The 14,944-nt window shown below is 49.2% G+C and overlaps 2 protein-coding genes across 2 annotated transcripts; both read left to right on the top strand.

Annotated features, from left to right (window-relative positions):
* The first annotated feature begins 468 nt into the window (after window positions 1-468).
* Window positions 469-10,372, top strand: LOC134524350 (feather keratin Cos2-3). The gene is made up of 2 exons (XM_063354308.1): window positions 469-526; window positions 10,065-10,372. Exon 2 carries the CDS (start codon window positions 10,067-10,069, stop codon window positions 10,370-10,372), a length of 306 nt encoding a protein of 101 aa, XP_063210378.1. The 5' UTR covers window positions 469-526; window positions 10,065-10,066.
* Window positions 10,373-12,357: 1,985 nt separating this feature from the next.
* On the top strand, window positions 12,358-14,712 carry LOC134524508 (olfactory receptor 6F1-like). The gene is made up of 2 exons (XM_063354607.1): window positions 12,358-12,447; window positions 13,762-14,712. The coding sequence occupies exons 1-2, from the start codon at window positions 12,358-12,360 to the stop codon at window positions 14,710-14,712; spliced, it is 1,041 nt and encodes a 346-aa protein (XP_063210677.1).
* The last annotated feature ends 232 nt before the right edge of the window (window positions 14,713-14,944 follow it).

Genomic DNA, 14,944 nt, shown 5'->3' with positions numbered 1-14,944 from the left:
TACCTGCACCCTACAAGTGACCACTGGAGTGAGATGGGAGGGAGAGAAAGACAAGGCACATCCTCACACAGGGAAGTCCTTGGGAGACCAACCAAGGATTGCAGGGTTGGGAGTAGTTTGGCCCCTTCCTGTCAATGCAGCCACAGACCACCCCACCAGTGTGCCCCAGGCCAACATCACTTGCCTGCACTGCACCCATTCGGCACTTGAGCTGAGGCTTCAGCAGGCACTGACACATTCCTGCCCTGGAAATCCTGAGGCCTTTCAATCCCAGCACTCAGAATATGCATCAGTAAGGGAATGGGTATGGCATAAGCCAGGAAATGAAACGTCGGCATCGGGGAAAACAACCACCCAGCCCATGTAATTAGCTGGGATGTTTTCTGTTCATCATAAGCAGCTTAGAAAACTGCCACTTCTGTAGAAGCTACCTCTGGGCCCGGGGCAGGTCAGGGCCACAATAAAAGCCAGCCCAACTCCTCACTCTCTCATCTACTTCTCTGTCATCCTTCTCCTTGGGAACCAGGTGAGTCTGAATCCCTTTCCTCATGTCCTTTTTGTGTTCATGCAGATGTGTTACCCTCCATCCTGTGCTGGGTCTTGGTGCTGCTTGAGAGGGGGAAAAATGGGTGAAAGTCTGACTTGGAGAGTATGTGGAACTTGCCTGAGAAAGCTCTTCACTGAAGAGATAAGTAGCAACCTTGTTAGGCCTTCCAAAACTTTGCATTAAATTGCATGGTTGAGGCCAAGAATTTCCTTCTGCCTCACTGCACGCTTTCTACCTCCTGGCTCTGCAGGTGCTTTTGAAATGCTTATGGCACGGTGACACACTTGTGGTGGACTGCTCCTCACATATACCTCTAACTCCCCCCTGACCTCTCTCCGAGGTACACATCCACCCTTGAGACATGTCCTGCTACAACCAGTGCCTGCCCTGCCGGCCCTGTGGCCCCACCCCGCTGGCCAACAGCTGCAATGAGCCCTGTGTCAGGCAGTGCCAGGACTCCACTGTCGTCATCCAGCCCTCCCACGTGGTGGTCACCCTGCCCGGACCCATCCTCAGCTCCTTCCCACAGAACACTGTTGTGGGATCCTCCACCTCTGCTGCTGTTGGCAGTATCCTCAGCCGTGATGGGGTGCCTATCACCTCCGGGTGCTGTGACCTCTCTGGCATTTCCAGCCGCTACTATGGCAGAAGGTGCCTCCCCTGCTAAATCCACTGGTGACAGCCTGGACAAGGACCTCCCAGAACCCAGAAGCTGATGCTGGATTCAGGATAGAGCTTCTGGCCATTGATTTCAGAGAGGCTGAGAATTCAGTACTGCCCTTCCAAGGGAGGGCAGCTTTGGACCTCTCAAATCATTGCCAAAGTCTAACTTCCCTGTCTTACTCTCTCTCCCTTCTCTTTCTTGTCTTCTGGTGTTCTGTGTTGTAAGAACCCCAGAGCCAACCTGAGGCATCTGCTGGACCCTCTTCTGTGGTACAGGCAGATGGATGCCCTGTGTGGTCTCTGCCATGGGCAATGGTGGCAGCTGCTTGTGATCTACCTGCACTGGCATCCTCTGAAAGTGAACTTGTATCCCTCTTCAGAGTCATTAAAGTTTTCTGCATCCAAGCCTCTGCCTACACGTAATTCTTTTCTTGATGGATATTATCTTGTATTGCCAAGGAAGAAAGGCATTGCCTTGGGTGGCGGGGAATAAGGTGGGGGCACAAGCAGAAGAGGAAGGGGAGGGTGGGCTACAGGGCAATGGGTCCTTTCCAGTTACCGTTTCTTGAGCTGAGGAAGATATCTTTTCCACAGCCGTGGGTATCAGGCCCTGTATTCCAGCATCTCTGCTCATATACGATCCTTTGGCCTCAGAGCACATCCTGCAACAGGGAGGCTCACCACTGCTTTTCCTTAGAGAGGAAGCTGGTGCTGCTTGGGGCTCTGAGAGGTCAGCAGCTCACATGTCTGTGCAGAAGGGAAAAGAAGTTGTCAGAAGATGGTCCCCAATGGATGCAGGAGTCAGGGTAAAGTGAGAAAAAGCCTTCAAAACAGCCCACCTGTCTTCAGAACGATGGGGCATGGCCTACACCCAAGAGCAGTGGTAGCAAGGGCAGATCACCTCTTCACCTTCTACTCCCTAAGAGTTCCCTTCACAGCCCAGCAGTTACACAGATGTGCAGGGCTAAGGGGACTCACAGGCTGAAATAAACCTGGCCATGGGACACACTAGGGCACCAGTGCCTCTCAAACACCCCCAGCAGGGCATCCCAAGGACAGTAGCTAGTGCCCAATTCCCCATGGCTGCACCGTGGTGCCTGGCATTCTCCCAGGCATGAAGTGCCTTTTCCCAAGGCCAGCTCTTCTCCTGGCAAGGCCTGTTGTCCACCTCTGCCTGGTGGTTTGCTCCCCCACTGAGATGTTGCATAGAGCTGTACAGCCTGGGACCACTGCAGAAAAAAATAAGGTGGTGCTAAGGGAAGATCATGAAGTTGGGCATGAGAAGAGCTCCAAGGACCAGCAAAATGCACTGGGGAGAAAAGGCTTCCAGAACCCAGCACACAGACATGCAGCAACTGGAGGATCCAAGGGTAGTTCTGAGTATTTGGCAAATTTGTTGTAATCTTGTAGTTCCAGGAAGGGGCATTGCCCTGTGGCATGTTATTTAGGTTTCTCATCTTTCTTTGAACTCCAGCCTCTAAGGGATACATCCCAGAGCAGATACTCTAAGAGACAGTCCTACAGGAAACCCTGATAAATCAATATGTAGCAGGAAAAAAGAGAAAGTAAAGAGTTGCAGCAAGGAACTATTATACAAGCAGTCCCAGACTCCTGCATTGCCTGTCACCTCACCAGAGCTGTTAGGTATAATAACCATATAACCCAAGGTGAAAATAAGAGAACCTGAGACTCTTTCATCACCTTCTCCTTCCTCTCACACCACTGACATTGGCCTCTTCTGCAAAGAAGATCTTGGGCAGCAGAGCTCTGGATGTACTGAGGAAACAGTGTTGAGGGCCCTTTCCATGAAGCTCAGTCCTGCACAGACACATTCCCTGCCTCCCCTGGGTTCTTGCACAGACAAGGAAGCTCCCTGCACTGGGGTGTCACGCACAGCACAGAGGTACAAAGCACTGTCAGAGAACTCAACTTCCTCCAGCTGCAGGAGGCTGTGTTTCCCCGTGGTGTTCAGCAACGTGGTAAGTTGGCCACTGTGCTTGGGGCCAGCTGCTGCCTGATATGAAACAAGATGTGGGGCTTGGCCTTTCCTTTGTTGGTACCAAAACAAACCATAAAAATTAGCGGTCTGCTAGGTGCAGGTGGACTGGAAGATGCCTTTCTCCTCCACATTGACTTGTCCTTCTTGGTGAGTGACGATGGTCTGCCTCATGGTACCTGGAAGAAAGCAAGGGTCAGCAACTGCGTGGAAAGGCTCCAAGATGCAAAACAAGAGGGCATGCAAAGCGTCAGAGGAGAAGATTTCCTATGCTTTGCGCTGCAGCAAAAGCCCCATGGATGGGAACAGCAATATGGTGAGTGTCTCTGGGCAAGAAGTCTGAGACCTCAGGTCAGCATGGATTCCACAGCATAATAGTGTCAATTAACTCCCAAAGGGATACCCCCAGAGACAGTCAGGTCTTCCATCCCCACGCTCTTGCTGCCCGGAGTCTCCAGGGAAGAACTTGTGGAGGCTGGCTCTCCTCTGCTAGATCCAGAATATCTCCAGCAGGGTGAGAGACCATGGGAACACCTGCAAAGATGTTTCCTCCTGCTCCCCATTCCCTGTCTTCTCAGAGGTCTCCGAGGTCAAGGAAGGTAGGGAAAAGGAAGCTCAGGCATTGTGGACTTGCAGGAGGAATGGCTAGTCAGGGCATGCTGCGTGACTTATGCCAGCCAGGAGAGAGACTGGGACACCCTAAGAATGAGTGGGATGAGAGTGCTTTCATGTTCCTGCATCAACTTGCAAAAGTCCTGTGCTTTTGGGTTGCCAGGTGAAACGCTGGGCCCAGAAAGATTGAAAGAGACAGAGAGAGGTGGGCAACTGGCAAGAAAATAGGAAGGCAAGGGGTCTATGATGGTCAGGAGAGGAGCTGTTTCTTCTCAGTCTCATCTTTTCTTTTGTATCAGTAGCAGCAGTATCTTGAGAAAGCAGGTGCAGAAAAACCCATCTGACCTGATGTTTCCCAATATTTGACCATAATTCAAGAGCAGCTCCCTGTAGAGAACTGTTGAGGGGATGCGGGTCTCCTAGGAAGGAGAGGAATCGTGCCTCCAGACAAAGCCAATGCTTACCCAGTGGTTGCCTCAGGAAGGCAGTGAGGACGAGATACCAAAGGTGCATGCTGAGACCGATCCTCCTGCAAGTGTGAGAGTGACTCGGAAACCTCTGCACCAACAACCCCAAGAGAGAAGAGCTGTCAGAAATGGTGAGATAAAAGTGCCATAAGTCTGCTTTGCCACAAGGGCACACTGATGACTCACCTTCAGCCATTGGTCACCAGCCATCCCCTGCCTTCCCAGCTGCCTGACCTATAACCTCTGTCTACAGCACAGTCCAAGGTACATCAAGAAGCTGGAAGGTGCCTGTCCCCAGAGGACCCGATTGTTCTTGACTCAGGCTTTTGGAGAAAAATTGTGTTTTGTCGTGTCCTACCTGGATGGTCGCTTCTGGTAGGAACTGCAGAACAAACTCTTACTGCACATGATCTGCAAAGACAGAAAGGTATTTCACCTTTGCCTGACTCTAAATGCATCTATCTATCACTTCATGAGCTTTATTTCTGGCTTCATCCTCCATCTCTCTTTCTATAAGCTACCAAAGGCTGATCCACGTATTTGAACAGGCTGATATTGCAGGCTTAAGGTTCAGACAATTCCTAGATGCAAGGCAAGAAAGGCATTTTTCCCTCCTTAGGCAAGTTTGGCCAACAAATAAACCACAGGAGTAATCGTGTCTTCTGTCAAGAGCGGTTGGTGGATGCTGAGGGAAGCATAGGAGCAAGGCAAGCAGGTGGGATGCTTCTGCTGAGGTTCCACTCCTGTGTTCCAAGTCCCTGGGCCTTGACATGACTGAGAAAGGCACACCTATATATGTCCCAACAGCTTTCCTCATTGGCATACAGGCTGGGGAGGCACAGAAGGCAGCACAGATGCCCTTGCCCTCTGCTTTACAGACAAGCTCCATCCATCCCTTCAGATACCTATATGAACGATCCCAGTCTGCTTGTGCTTCCCTGGGTTCCAGGACACCACCACAGAGGCAAGCATGCTGCCTGGCCAGTTTGAAGCGCATCCAAATAATGCGTGGAGAAGGGATCCTTTGCCAGTTAAAGAAGTTAAAGACAGGGACATCTGAGGTTGCAGAAACCTGGTTTCCCTCTCTGCTTCTAAAGCCCAAGAACATTGACTTGGAACAGCTGAGTGAGCTACTCGAGCCAGACACGTCTCCCTGGGGACCAGATGGACAGAGAATACTCCTCTCAGGGCCCTAAATGTGTCTTTGCAAAGGGTTTTGAGGCTTTCATTCTGTCTCCAGGACTTCACCTGCACACCCAAAGACTCTGTGTTTGGTGTGGAGGGAAATCCTCTACAATAGCCTCATGATCTGGAACCTATGGAGAAAGTCTGAAGGTTTCAGCCAGTTCTACATCATTTTCTCAAGTCTGTGTTGAGCTCAAACTCCTGACATTATGGCATGGCCTCCCGAGCTCCAGAAAAGACCTCCATGGGGGAAATGATGGAGGAGCTTGTGAGAAGCCTGATGCCAATTCCAATGTTGATGCTGGTGCCTAGCTTTTGCCAATACTGATGGCAATGCTAGTGACAGGCAGTGGGGGAAGGACCCTGGGGTGCCTGGCCAGGTGGAGCTGGTTAGGGCAAGGTAGTTCCAGCAGGCAGAGTGTCAGCACCCTGCGGTGGGCCTGGCCAGGGCTTTCATAGAATCATGGAATCACATAATCATAGAATCATAAAATGGTTTGGTTTGGTTTTGAAGGGACCTTGAAGGACCATCTAGTCTTGTGACATCCATTACTAGTGCAGATTACTCAAAGCCCTATCCAACCTGACCTTGAGCAATTCCGGTGATGGGGAATCCACAAGTTTTTGGGAACACTTCTTCCAATGTCTCACCACCCTAATTGAAAAACATTTCTTACTTATGTACGATCTAAATCTACCCTCTTTCAGTTTAAAGTCCTATCACTACAGACCTTGGTAAAATCTCTCACTCTCTGTTTCTTTTAAACCCCTTTTAAGTAATATTAGTTTGTCTTTTGAAGAGATGGTATTTATCTTAAGGCAACTTCATCAGGCCAGCTTCCTCTCTGGTGTCCCAGCCCCAGCATTTGCAACTGCAGGCCATGGGGCTCACCCCCCGCACACAACCCTTTGCTGCCATGTGAGCGTGTCAGGGCAGCACCTCTCCCTGCATTGAACCTGGAACTGGTCCCAGACCTCCACAACTGCCTTACGGCAATCACCAGGGATGGGCCGGAGCTTGCAAAACGTCGGGATCATTTTGACTTGTAAAGTGGAGAATGCCTGGAGCTGCAGCAATAGGGATGGTCTTGAGCTTTGACTTTGTCTCTCATGGACTGAATTGGTATGTGAACATGGTTGAATTTCAAAAAAAGACCCCGCTGCTTGGACCTCAATACACCTTCTCTCTTTCCTGTAATTGAGAACACAATCAGTTGAACTACTTCTGGCCAACACACAAAAGCCCAAAAGCCCTCTGCTGTCACTAAATCCACCAACAGTGGCTGGCGCCTCATTTGCCTTCTTAGCAGTAGGCTTTCGAGGACTTGCCTGAAGTTGTCAGGGGCACAGGGGCAGAGAGCTGCCCGTGGAGTCCTGCTTCTCAGAGTGTGGGGAGAGGCTGGGCTTCCTCATGTGCATATGCATCTGTCTGCACCTGGGGGCATATTTGTGCCTCTGTATTTGCATTTGTGTGGGTATTTGCAATGCACATATGAGAGTGAGTGTCTGCCAGCGTGTGTGTGAACAAGGACATTTCTGTTTATGTCTGTGCATGTGTTTGTGTCCACACATGTTTTTGCAGGTAGGCAAGTATGCATCTGTGCTGTCAGTGTGCAAGTGTGTGCAGACGTGCACACATATGTGTCTATGTACTCAAGCATGCAATTATCTATGTGCAATTGTGAGTGTGAAAATGCATACAAGCACATGTGAACACTTACATGATGACAAGCCTGAGGAGTGAATGTATGTGCGGGCACAAGGGTTCTTGTGTAGCTGGGTGTGCATACATATGTTTTTTCATGTTTGCTCACATCTGACCAAAAGTCTGTGTTTCTAGAGGCACATGTATGTGCCTTTGTGTCATGCATGCTTGTGACCGCACATACCTGTGTGTCAACAGGTGTAGACAGGTGTGTACACCCTTTGACTGCATGGATATTTTCTCATGTATCTGTGTGTACGTGGCTGTGCAATTACTTCCATTTGCTTGTGATGTCAATTGGTGAGATCAAAATGAGAACAAGAGTCTAACTGAAACCTTGAGTGTAACTGTGGTCTGACTCAGATGTCCCACGAGGACAAGTTGCAGTGAATGTCCAGATTTGTCTATCAGTACTGCACCATCCATGCTAGATGTTGTCTGGGAAACGGCCCCTGTGCTTGCAGTCATGTTTGGTAAGAAGCAGGATTGCTGACAGTTGGGAATCTGACCTGCCCCTTCCTTGGGTGCAGGAGAGAGGACCAAAAGAAGGAGAGGTGGGAAAAGGCTAAAAGCCCTCTGTCCAGAGAGAAGGAGAAAGTGGAGGCCTTCTTGGTGGAGAGTGCCTAGCAAGACTAAGTTTGTACAGCTACATCCTTAGACAGGGACAGCTGAGCAGCCATGGCACCTGGAGGTGTCAGGCATACCAATCGGAGAACTCTGGGACTAGATGGAGTATCCACTGTCTTTCTGGAGATGGGAAAGAAAGGATGAGAGACTCCTTCCAGGTGCCTCTCTGTGGCCCAAAGCCAATGCCCAAGAGGTTTGCAGAGGTGAAGGGAGTGCGTGGAGAAATGGACTCATGGCTATAAGGGAGACAGGGAGGGAAGGGGTAAATCAGGGGGCTTAGGTGTCACCTGCAGACAGGGAAGGAAATTCTCTCTGCTGTTGTAGCCCCCGTTTCCCACCAGCAGGCTCCAAATATGATGACCATGGACAAGGAAAGCTTGTCTGGAAAAGGAGGAAGATCATTGACAGGAATAAGCCAGAAGTCACCCAGAGGAGCAATTCCTCAGGGGAACAGCTCCCAAGACAGTGTTTCCACTTCTTTCCCAGTGTCCTTCCTTCCACCACCAGCAGCCCCTGGGGAAAAGAGGGTCTTTCCCTGACCCAGTCAGGCAACATCATCAGGCGCTGAGGTGTGCAACACTTAATCAGATATGCCTTTGCCCCAGGGCCGGTTGCTGGTCACTCAGATCCATATTTCAATGTAGGACATGAAGGTCCTTGGTGCTCTTCCTGGGCACAGCACAGTGACATCAGGACCTTGGTCCCTTCAGTTCAATACCTGCTCAGTCCAATGTCTCAGTCCTTGCCCAGTTCAGCACCACATCAGTAAGTTTCTGGCTGGGTGTAAGTTTATGTTTTTATACAGTCTAAGACTCTTAGAGCCTGCTGAAGGACAGAAAGGAGGAAAAACCTTGACTGATATTCCAAATTATCTTACCTAAAGGCACAAGTAACAAATGTATGCTCTTAATATTCTTTTTTTCTTGCAAAGCCTGCTGAAACATTCACATTTAGTTAAAATAAAGCAATAAGAGAGACTATGGGAAGGCATAATGGAAGATAACAGCAAATCTGTGTGCTCTAATATAATGTGCAGAGGAAGAAACCAACTGAAATTCAGGCAAAGCATAGCACTCAGGGGACTCATGGAACAGCCTGCACCCTTAGGCAGCACTGCTTTCACATCTGTACTGCTCATCTTGCTGGCAACCAACATTGCTGGCACACACATGCATTCACAGCGGTCCACATGCACAAATGTCCACACAAACAAGCATACATGCATCCACAGAAGCAGCTGTGAGCTCAAGAGAGGAGACACGGAGGACCACCATGTCAGGGAAGGGCCAGAGCACCTTGGATTACAATAAAGCCACAAACATATCCATAGTGTACATTGAGAACTCCCAGAGACTTCCCAGGCATGGCAGGAGGCCAAACAGGGCAATAACCTTCTCCTGAGGGCAGCATTAGGAGGAAAAGATACAAATCCCAGCAGTGAGGGAGAGAGAAGGATGTGACGTGTCCTCCTGGATGAGTGCCTTGGGTGATGGGGCTAAGGATTACAGGGCTGGAAGCACCTGAGCTCCTCCCTGAAAAGGAGAACGCAAGCAACCCCACCAGAGTGCCCCAGCCTTACATCATCTGCCTGCAAAGGACCCCTCTGGCTCTTAGTCTGTGTCTTCTGGCTGCTCTGACGCATTTCTGCCCTGGAAATCAATGGACTCGTATTCCCAGCATTCCATGAGAGAATGAGGATGCTAGAAAAAAGAAAATTAAAAGGTAGCACTGCAGAAAATCAAAACACAGCCTACGTCATTAGCTGGGACATTTTACTTTAGAGATGAGCATTTCAGAAGATTACTACCTCCACAAAAGCTGCCTGTGGACCTGGGCAAGTGTAGGACCAGTATAAAAGCAAGTACAACTCCTTGCTCTCTCATCCACTTCTCTTGCCTCCTTCTGCATTGAAGACCAGGTGAGGGAAGCGCTTTCTCCTCTTTCTGCTCCAGGATAAAGTCTTGCCTCAATGGCCATCTCAGATGGTACCCACTCTGCCCTACTCTTGTGCTCCTTCTTATGGGACATTGAATGGGGAAGAGTGGCTTGGAGGGACACTGGGCGTTGGCTGAGGTGGCTCCTGCTCTAGAGGCTTGGCAAGAACCTCTCTAAGACTGGCTAGTCTTTGTAGAGTCCATGGGTCCAAGGGAAAGAACTCCTGGTGTCTCCCTGCACAGTTTCCTCCTAACTACCTAGCAGGAAGCTTCTTTCTCACCCATGCCCGTACTATGATTTTCTCCCAGGTGCACCTCCATCTGAGAGACATGTCCTGCTACAACCAGTGCCTGCCCTGCCGGCCCTGTGGCCCAACTCCACTGGCCAACAGCTGCAATGAGCCCTGTGTCAGGCAGTGCCAGAACTCGACCGTCATCATCGAGCCCTCCCCTGTGGTGGTGACTCTGCCTGGCCCCATCCTCAGCTCCTTCCCGCAGAACACTGTTGTGGGATCCTCCACCTCCGCTGCCATTGGCAGCATCCTCAGCTGTGATGGAGTGCCCATCAACTCTGGGTGCTGTGACCTCTCCTGCATTACCAGCCGCTACTGTGGCAACAGATGTCAGCCCTGCTAAAGCTGCTGGGAAATTCCCAAGGAGACACCCTGAGGAGCTCAGAACATGGTGCTGGGCAGAGGATAGATGTTTTCAATGTTGCTTTCAGCATAGCTGAGAGACTTTGCTTTTATTTCCTTTTTCCTTGTTTGCTTTACATTCTCTTAGCAGCAAGGTTCCCCCAAGGCCAACCTGGTGGGAACCGTCTGTCTCCTCTCTGTCTATGGGGCAGGCAGACAGACATCATGCAAGATCTTCCCCACAGCCAAGGACCTAAGACTCACAGCTGCCCCTATGAACTGGCGGTCCCTGCCTGGAGTGACTTTGTTTTCCTCTTTGACTCATTAAAGTTCTATTGCATTCAAGCCTAGACTCAACGTGGTCCTTCTCTCTGTGGAGACTCCTCAATTCCAAAGGAGAAAGGTATTGCTCTGGGTTGGAAGGTCCTGCACATGGGGCAGAGCAATCCCATGTACAAATGCAGGCTGGGCAGAGAATGGGTTGACAGCAGCCCTGCTGAGAAGCATTTGCAGGTGTTGGTGAATGAGAGCTCAACATGAGTCGGCAATGTGCGCTCACAGTCTAGAAAGATAACTGCATCCTGGGCTGCATAAAAAGAAATATGGCCAGTAGGTTGAGGGATGTTATTGTCCCCCTCTACTCCACTCTCATGAGGTCCCACTTGGAGTACCGCGTCCACCTCTGGAGCCCCCAAAATAATAATGACATGGACCTGTGAGTCCAGAGAATGCCACGAAGATGATCAGAGGACTGGAACACCTCTCCTATGAAGACAGTCTGGGAAAGTTGAGATTGTTCAGCCTGGAGAAGAGAAGGCTCCGGGGAGACCTTATAGCAGCCTTCCAGTACTTAGAGGGCCTACAAGAAAGATGCAGAGGAACTTTTACAAGGGCATGTAGTGATATGATGAGGGGGTCAAGGTTTTAAACTGAAAAAGATTTAGATTAGATATTAGGAAGAAAATCATTACTCTGAGGGTGGTGAGACACTGGAACAGGATTTCCAGAGAAGCTGTGCATGCCCCATCCCTCAAAGCACTCAAGGCCAGGATGAATGGGGCTTTGAGCAACCTGGTGTAGTCAAAGGTGTCCATGCCTATGGCAGGCTGGTTGGAACTAGGTGATCTTTAAGGTCCCTTCCAACACTAACCATTCTATGATTCCATGATTCTTTGATTCTGTGATCTGTACTTAGATCTTCACTTCAATGAAGTCTGAAGACTTAGGCCTTAACTGCAGTTAGAGGGTATGAAATGTGGCAAGTGAATCCCTTACCTTACTCTCTCTATATTCATGTGTCCATAGTTGCCTTTAGTTATCTCCCACCCTGGAGATTTCAAGACCATGTTAGCATCCAGCACCAAATACTTGACACTTCCAGTCTCTTGAGACACAGCTATGTCAAACATCTCCTGCATGTCAGCAATAGCTACACAAGACAGCACTGAGTTCCTGAGAATGTTACGTACTACAGCTACAGGCAGGAGGCAAACACACAGCCTGACATAAACCTTAGAGAATTGTGTTGCTGTTCTTTAATTGGCCTGTGTGAAGAGAGAGCATTACACATCTGCAATAATTCCATGAAATCCCCAAAAGATCAAATTCCCTGTAGTACATAGAGGGAAAACAGAAAACCATCTCCTCAGTGTGGCCAGTTTGAGCTTCAGTGTGTTAATGAGATGAATATGGGGAAGTTATTATGCTAACGATGCTGGAGACTCTCTGATGTATGCTCTCATTATATGGAGCTAACCTGGAGAGACTTTACTCTGTGTGTGTGACACATGGGCACCACTTTGTGGAAGGACAGTGGTGGCTGTGAGGGGAAAAGAAAACTGGGACCACAAGCTGTCAATACCTACCAGGTGGATGGAGAGGAAGCAAGGTAAGCTTGAAGTGAGTTGACATGGTGAGAGTTGTTCAGCCACACTTCTCCTGACATCACTGCACCCAGAGCTTCTCCAATAAATTAACCTCTTTCCAATGTTCTTCCTCAGCCAAAGAGACCATGGCTTCATCTGGAGGATGGTGCATGAAGAGATGTTGTTTGGATCATTTCCATTAGCTGAGCTGGTGAGTGAAGCCTGCCCAAGACCTCTAGCATTGACTTTCAATGCCTTGCACATTTAAAGAGAGCCAGGTTAAGGGGGATTTCTCTACTCTTCACCCACATGAGATTTCTGATATGTAAATTCCTAAAGAGAAGGAAAGGAGATAAAGGGATCCTTCAGATAGTGGTTCAGCTCCATCTATCTTAGATACCCACCTGAGCATGAGACCGGTTCTCCCCTAAAGAACTGATCAATAATCCTCCCTTGTCTGCAAGGAGGGCATAGATTACAACTTGCATTTTTGGCTGGCTTCTCGGAAGAGGTACCCTGGATGGGATTCAACTCAGAAGATTTTGCTGTCAACCACTGAGGCATGGGTACCTCTGCCCAAGTTGAGCTGTCTGACTTACCCATCTGACCTTCTTGCTAGACTCCTGCTCTAGTACTCAGGGACAATCTGACACTTCTAGATGGATTTTAGCCGTGTATATTAGATGAGATGAGCCATATCTCCCTAGTGCTTTTTCTCTGTACATTGGGAAAGAAGGAGGGTGAGATGAGGAGCTGAGATAAGAGTAATTCATTGTAGGTCTTTCAACTTGGTCAGCAGAAATCATTCCTCTGACTCTGAAGTGGCAAAATTTTAAAAAGATGAATCTTAAACCCTAGCAGCTATGCTGAGAAGCAGACGTCAGTGGAAGTAATGAAGGTATTTGCAAAAGCTTCCTGTGCTGAGACTCGGAAGAAGGCAAATATACAAGGCCACAAGTCCTTCAGTAATAAGTGTCATACTAGCCTGCTGCCTGTGCTGCTGCCATCTCAATCAGAAGCCATTGTGATAAACTGACCTAGAAGAGGTGAGAAAATCTCTTCCAGTACCACATTATCATGATGGTTTTCTGATCCCTCAGTCTCATTTCCTGAAATCACAACTCGTTATTTCCTGCCCTAAGGAGTGCAAGTATGTTATTCCCTTCCTCACTGCAACAGCTTTTCACATAGCTGGAGACCCTCAGCCTGCTATCCATAGTTTCCTAAATGGGATTTTCATCTCACAAAAATGATTGCATTCCACATGTTCTAAAGGAGATGCCTGTGCTTGATCTGATAATTCTCCAGGTTCATTTGATGGTGTAGGCATGGTCAGATCTAGTTGTCCAAACATGTTTCTGCAGCAAAGGATTTCCCTGACAATTCTAACTTAGGGTAGATGCTGTTTTTCTGTGCTCTGCAACAACACTTTTTACAGGGATGATGGCTTTATTTCACTACTAGTGACATCTGAAGGACCATCACAGGCATGCAGACTCTCACAGAAACTTTCCTGTCTTTGCAGATGAACCTCAGCTCCTGGGAGAACATGGAAAATGGGACAAGTGTGGAAGAATTCATCCTTCTTGGCTTCACAGGCACGTGGCACTTCCGGGTCTGCCTTGTAGTGGTATTTGCACTGACGTACTCACTGACACTAACAGGCAATGCATCCATCATAGCCCTCGTGTGGATGACCAAGAACCTCCATACACCAATGTACTTTTTCCTCTGTAATCTTTCCTTTCTGGAGATCTGGTACACCACAGGTGTTGTTCCCAAAGCCATAGGAGTCATGCTGGGGAGTAGCCAGACCATCTCCTTCAACGTCTGCATCCTCCAGTTGTTCTTTCTTCTCTCTTTAGGTTCCACTGAGTGTTTTCTCCTGTCTGTCATGGCCTATGACCGCTACTTAGCCATACGCTACCCCTTGAGATACAGCTCCCTCATGAGCAGTGTCCTCTCTGCTCGGCTGGCGCTCAGCTCCTGGCTGGGAGGCTTTCTGTCCGTCTCGCTGCTGGCCTTTCTGACATCCAGGCTGACGTTCTGTGGGCCACATGTCATCAATCATTTCCTCTGTGATATAGACTCCTGCCTTGCCCTCTCCTGCAGTGACACATGGCCCGTGGAGATGGCAACCTTCCTAGTCTCCATAATCGTTGTGGTGGCCTCCTGTGTGGTCACTCTGATCTCCTATATATACATCATCTCTTCCATCCTGAGAATCCAGTCAGCTCATGGCCGGAAAAAGGCATTCTCCACTTGCTCTGCCCATCTCAGTGTCGTCACAATCTGGTATGGTTCCACCATGTTCCTGTATGTGAAGCCATCGGCCCAGAACTCCCTGGATCTGAACAAACTCATGAATATCTTTAACACAGTTGTAACTCCTTTGTTGAACCCCTTCATTTACACACTCAGGAACAAAGAAGTGAAGCAAGCTCTGGGGCAGGCTTTCACTTTCCAGAAAAAGTGAAGTGGCTTTTCAAAGGGCCTTGGTGGGAGCAAACAGGTTCATCCCCTCCCTCCCATGACTTACACCCTACAGAAAGTCCTCACCAAAGCGTAACTGCACCTGGGCATCACAGGTAGTGAGAAGCCACCAGTTCCCCACTGAGCTCATCTCACTCACCTCACAGCCATCTAAGGCTGGGCTGAACCTTGATTCTAATGCTCCCACCTCCCTCTGTTCCCTCCTGGGTAAACTC

The sequence above is a fragment of the Chroicocephalus ridibundus genome, chromosome 17 (assembly GCF_963924245.1).
Source record: "Chroicocephalus ridibundus chromosome 17, bChrRid1.1, whole genome shotgun sequence".
NCBI lineage: Eukaryota > Metazoa > Chordata > Aves > Charadriiformes > Laridae > Chroicocephalus > Chroicocephalus ridibundus.
Note: the sequence above shows the minus strand (reverse complement) of the source record. Positions and strands in the feature narration are given on the sequence as shown.

Coding starts and splice junctions, on each gene's coding strand:
- LOC134524508 (XM_063354607.1), top strand. CDS start 12,358: ATGTTCTTCCTCAGCCAAAGAGACCATGGCTTCATCTGGAGGATGGTG. Junction 12,448..13,761: donor CATTTCCATTAGCTGAGCTG/GTGAGTGAAGCC, acceptor CTGTCTTTGCAG/ATGAACCTCAGCTCCTGGGA.
- LOC134524350 (XM_063354308.1), top strand. CDS start 10,067: ATGTCCTGCTACAACCAGTGCCTGCCCTGCCGGCCCTGTGGCCCAACT.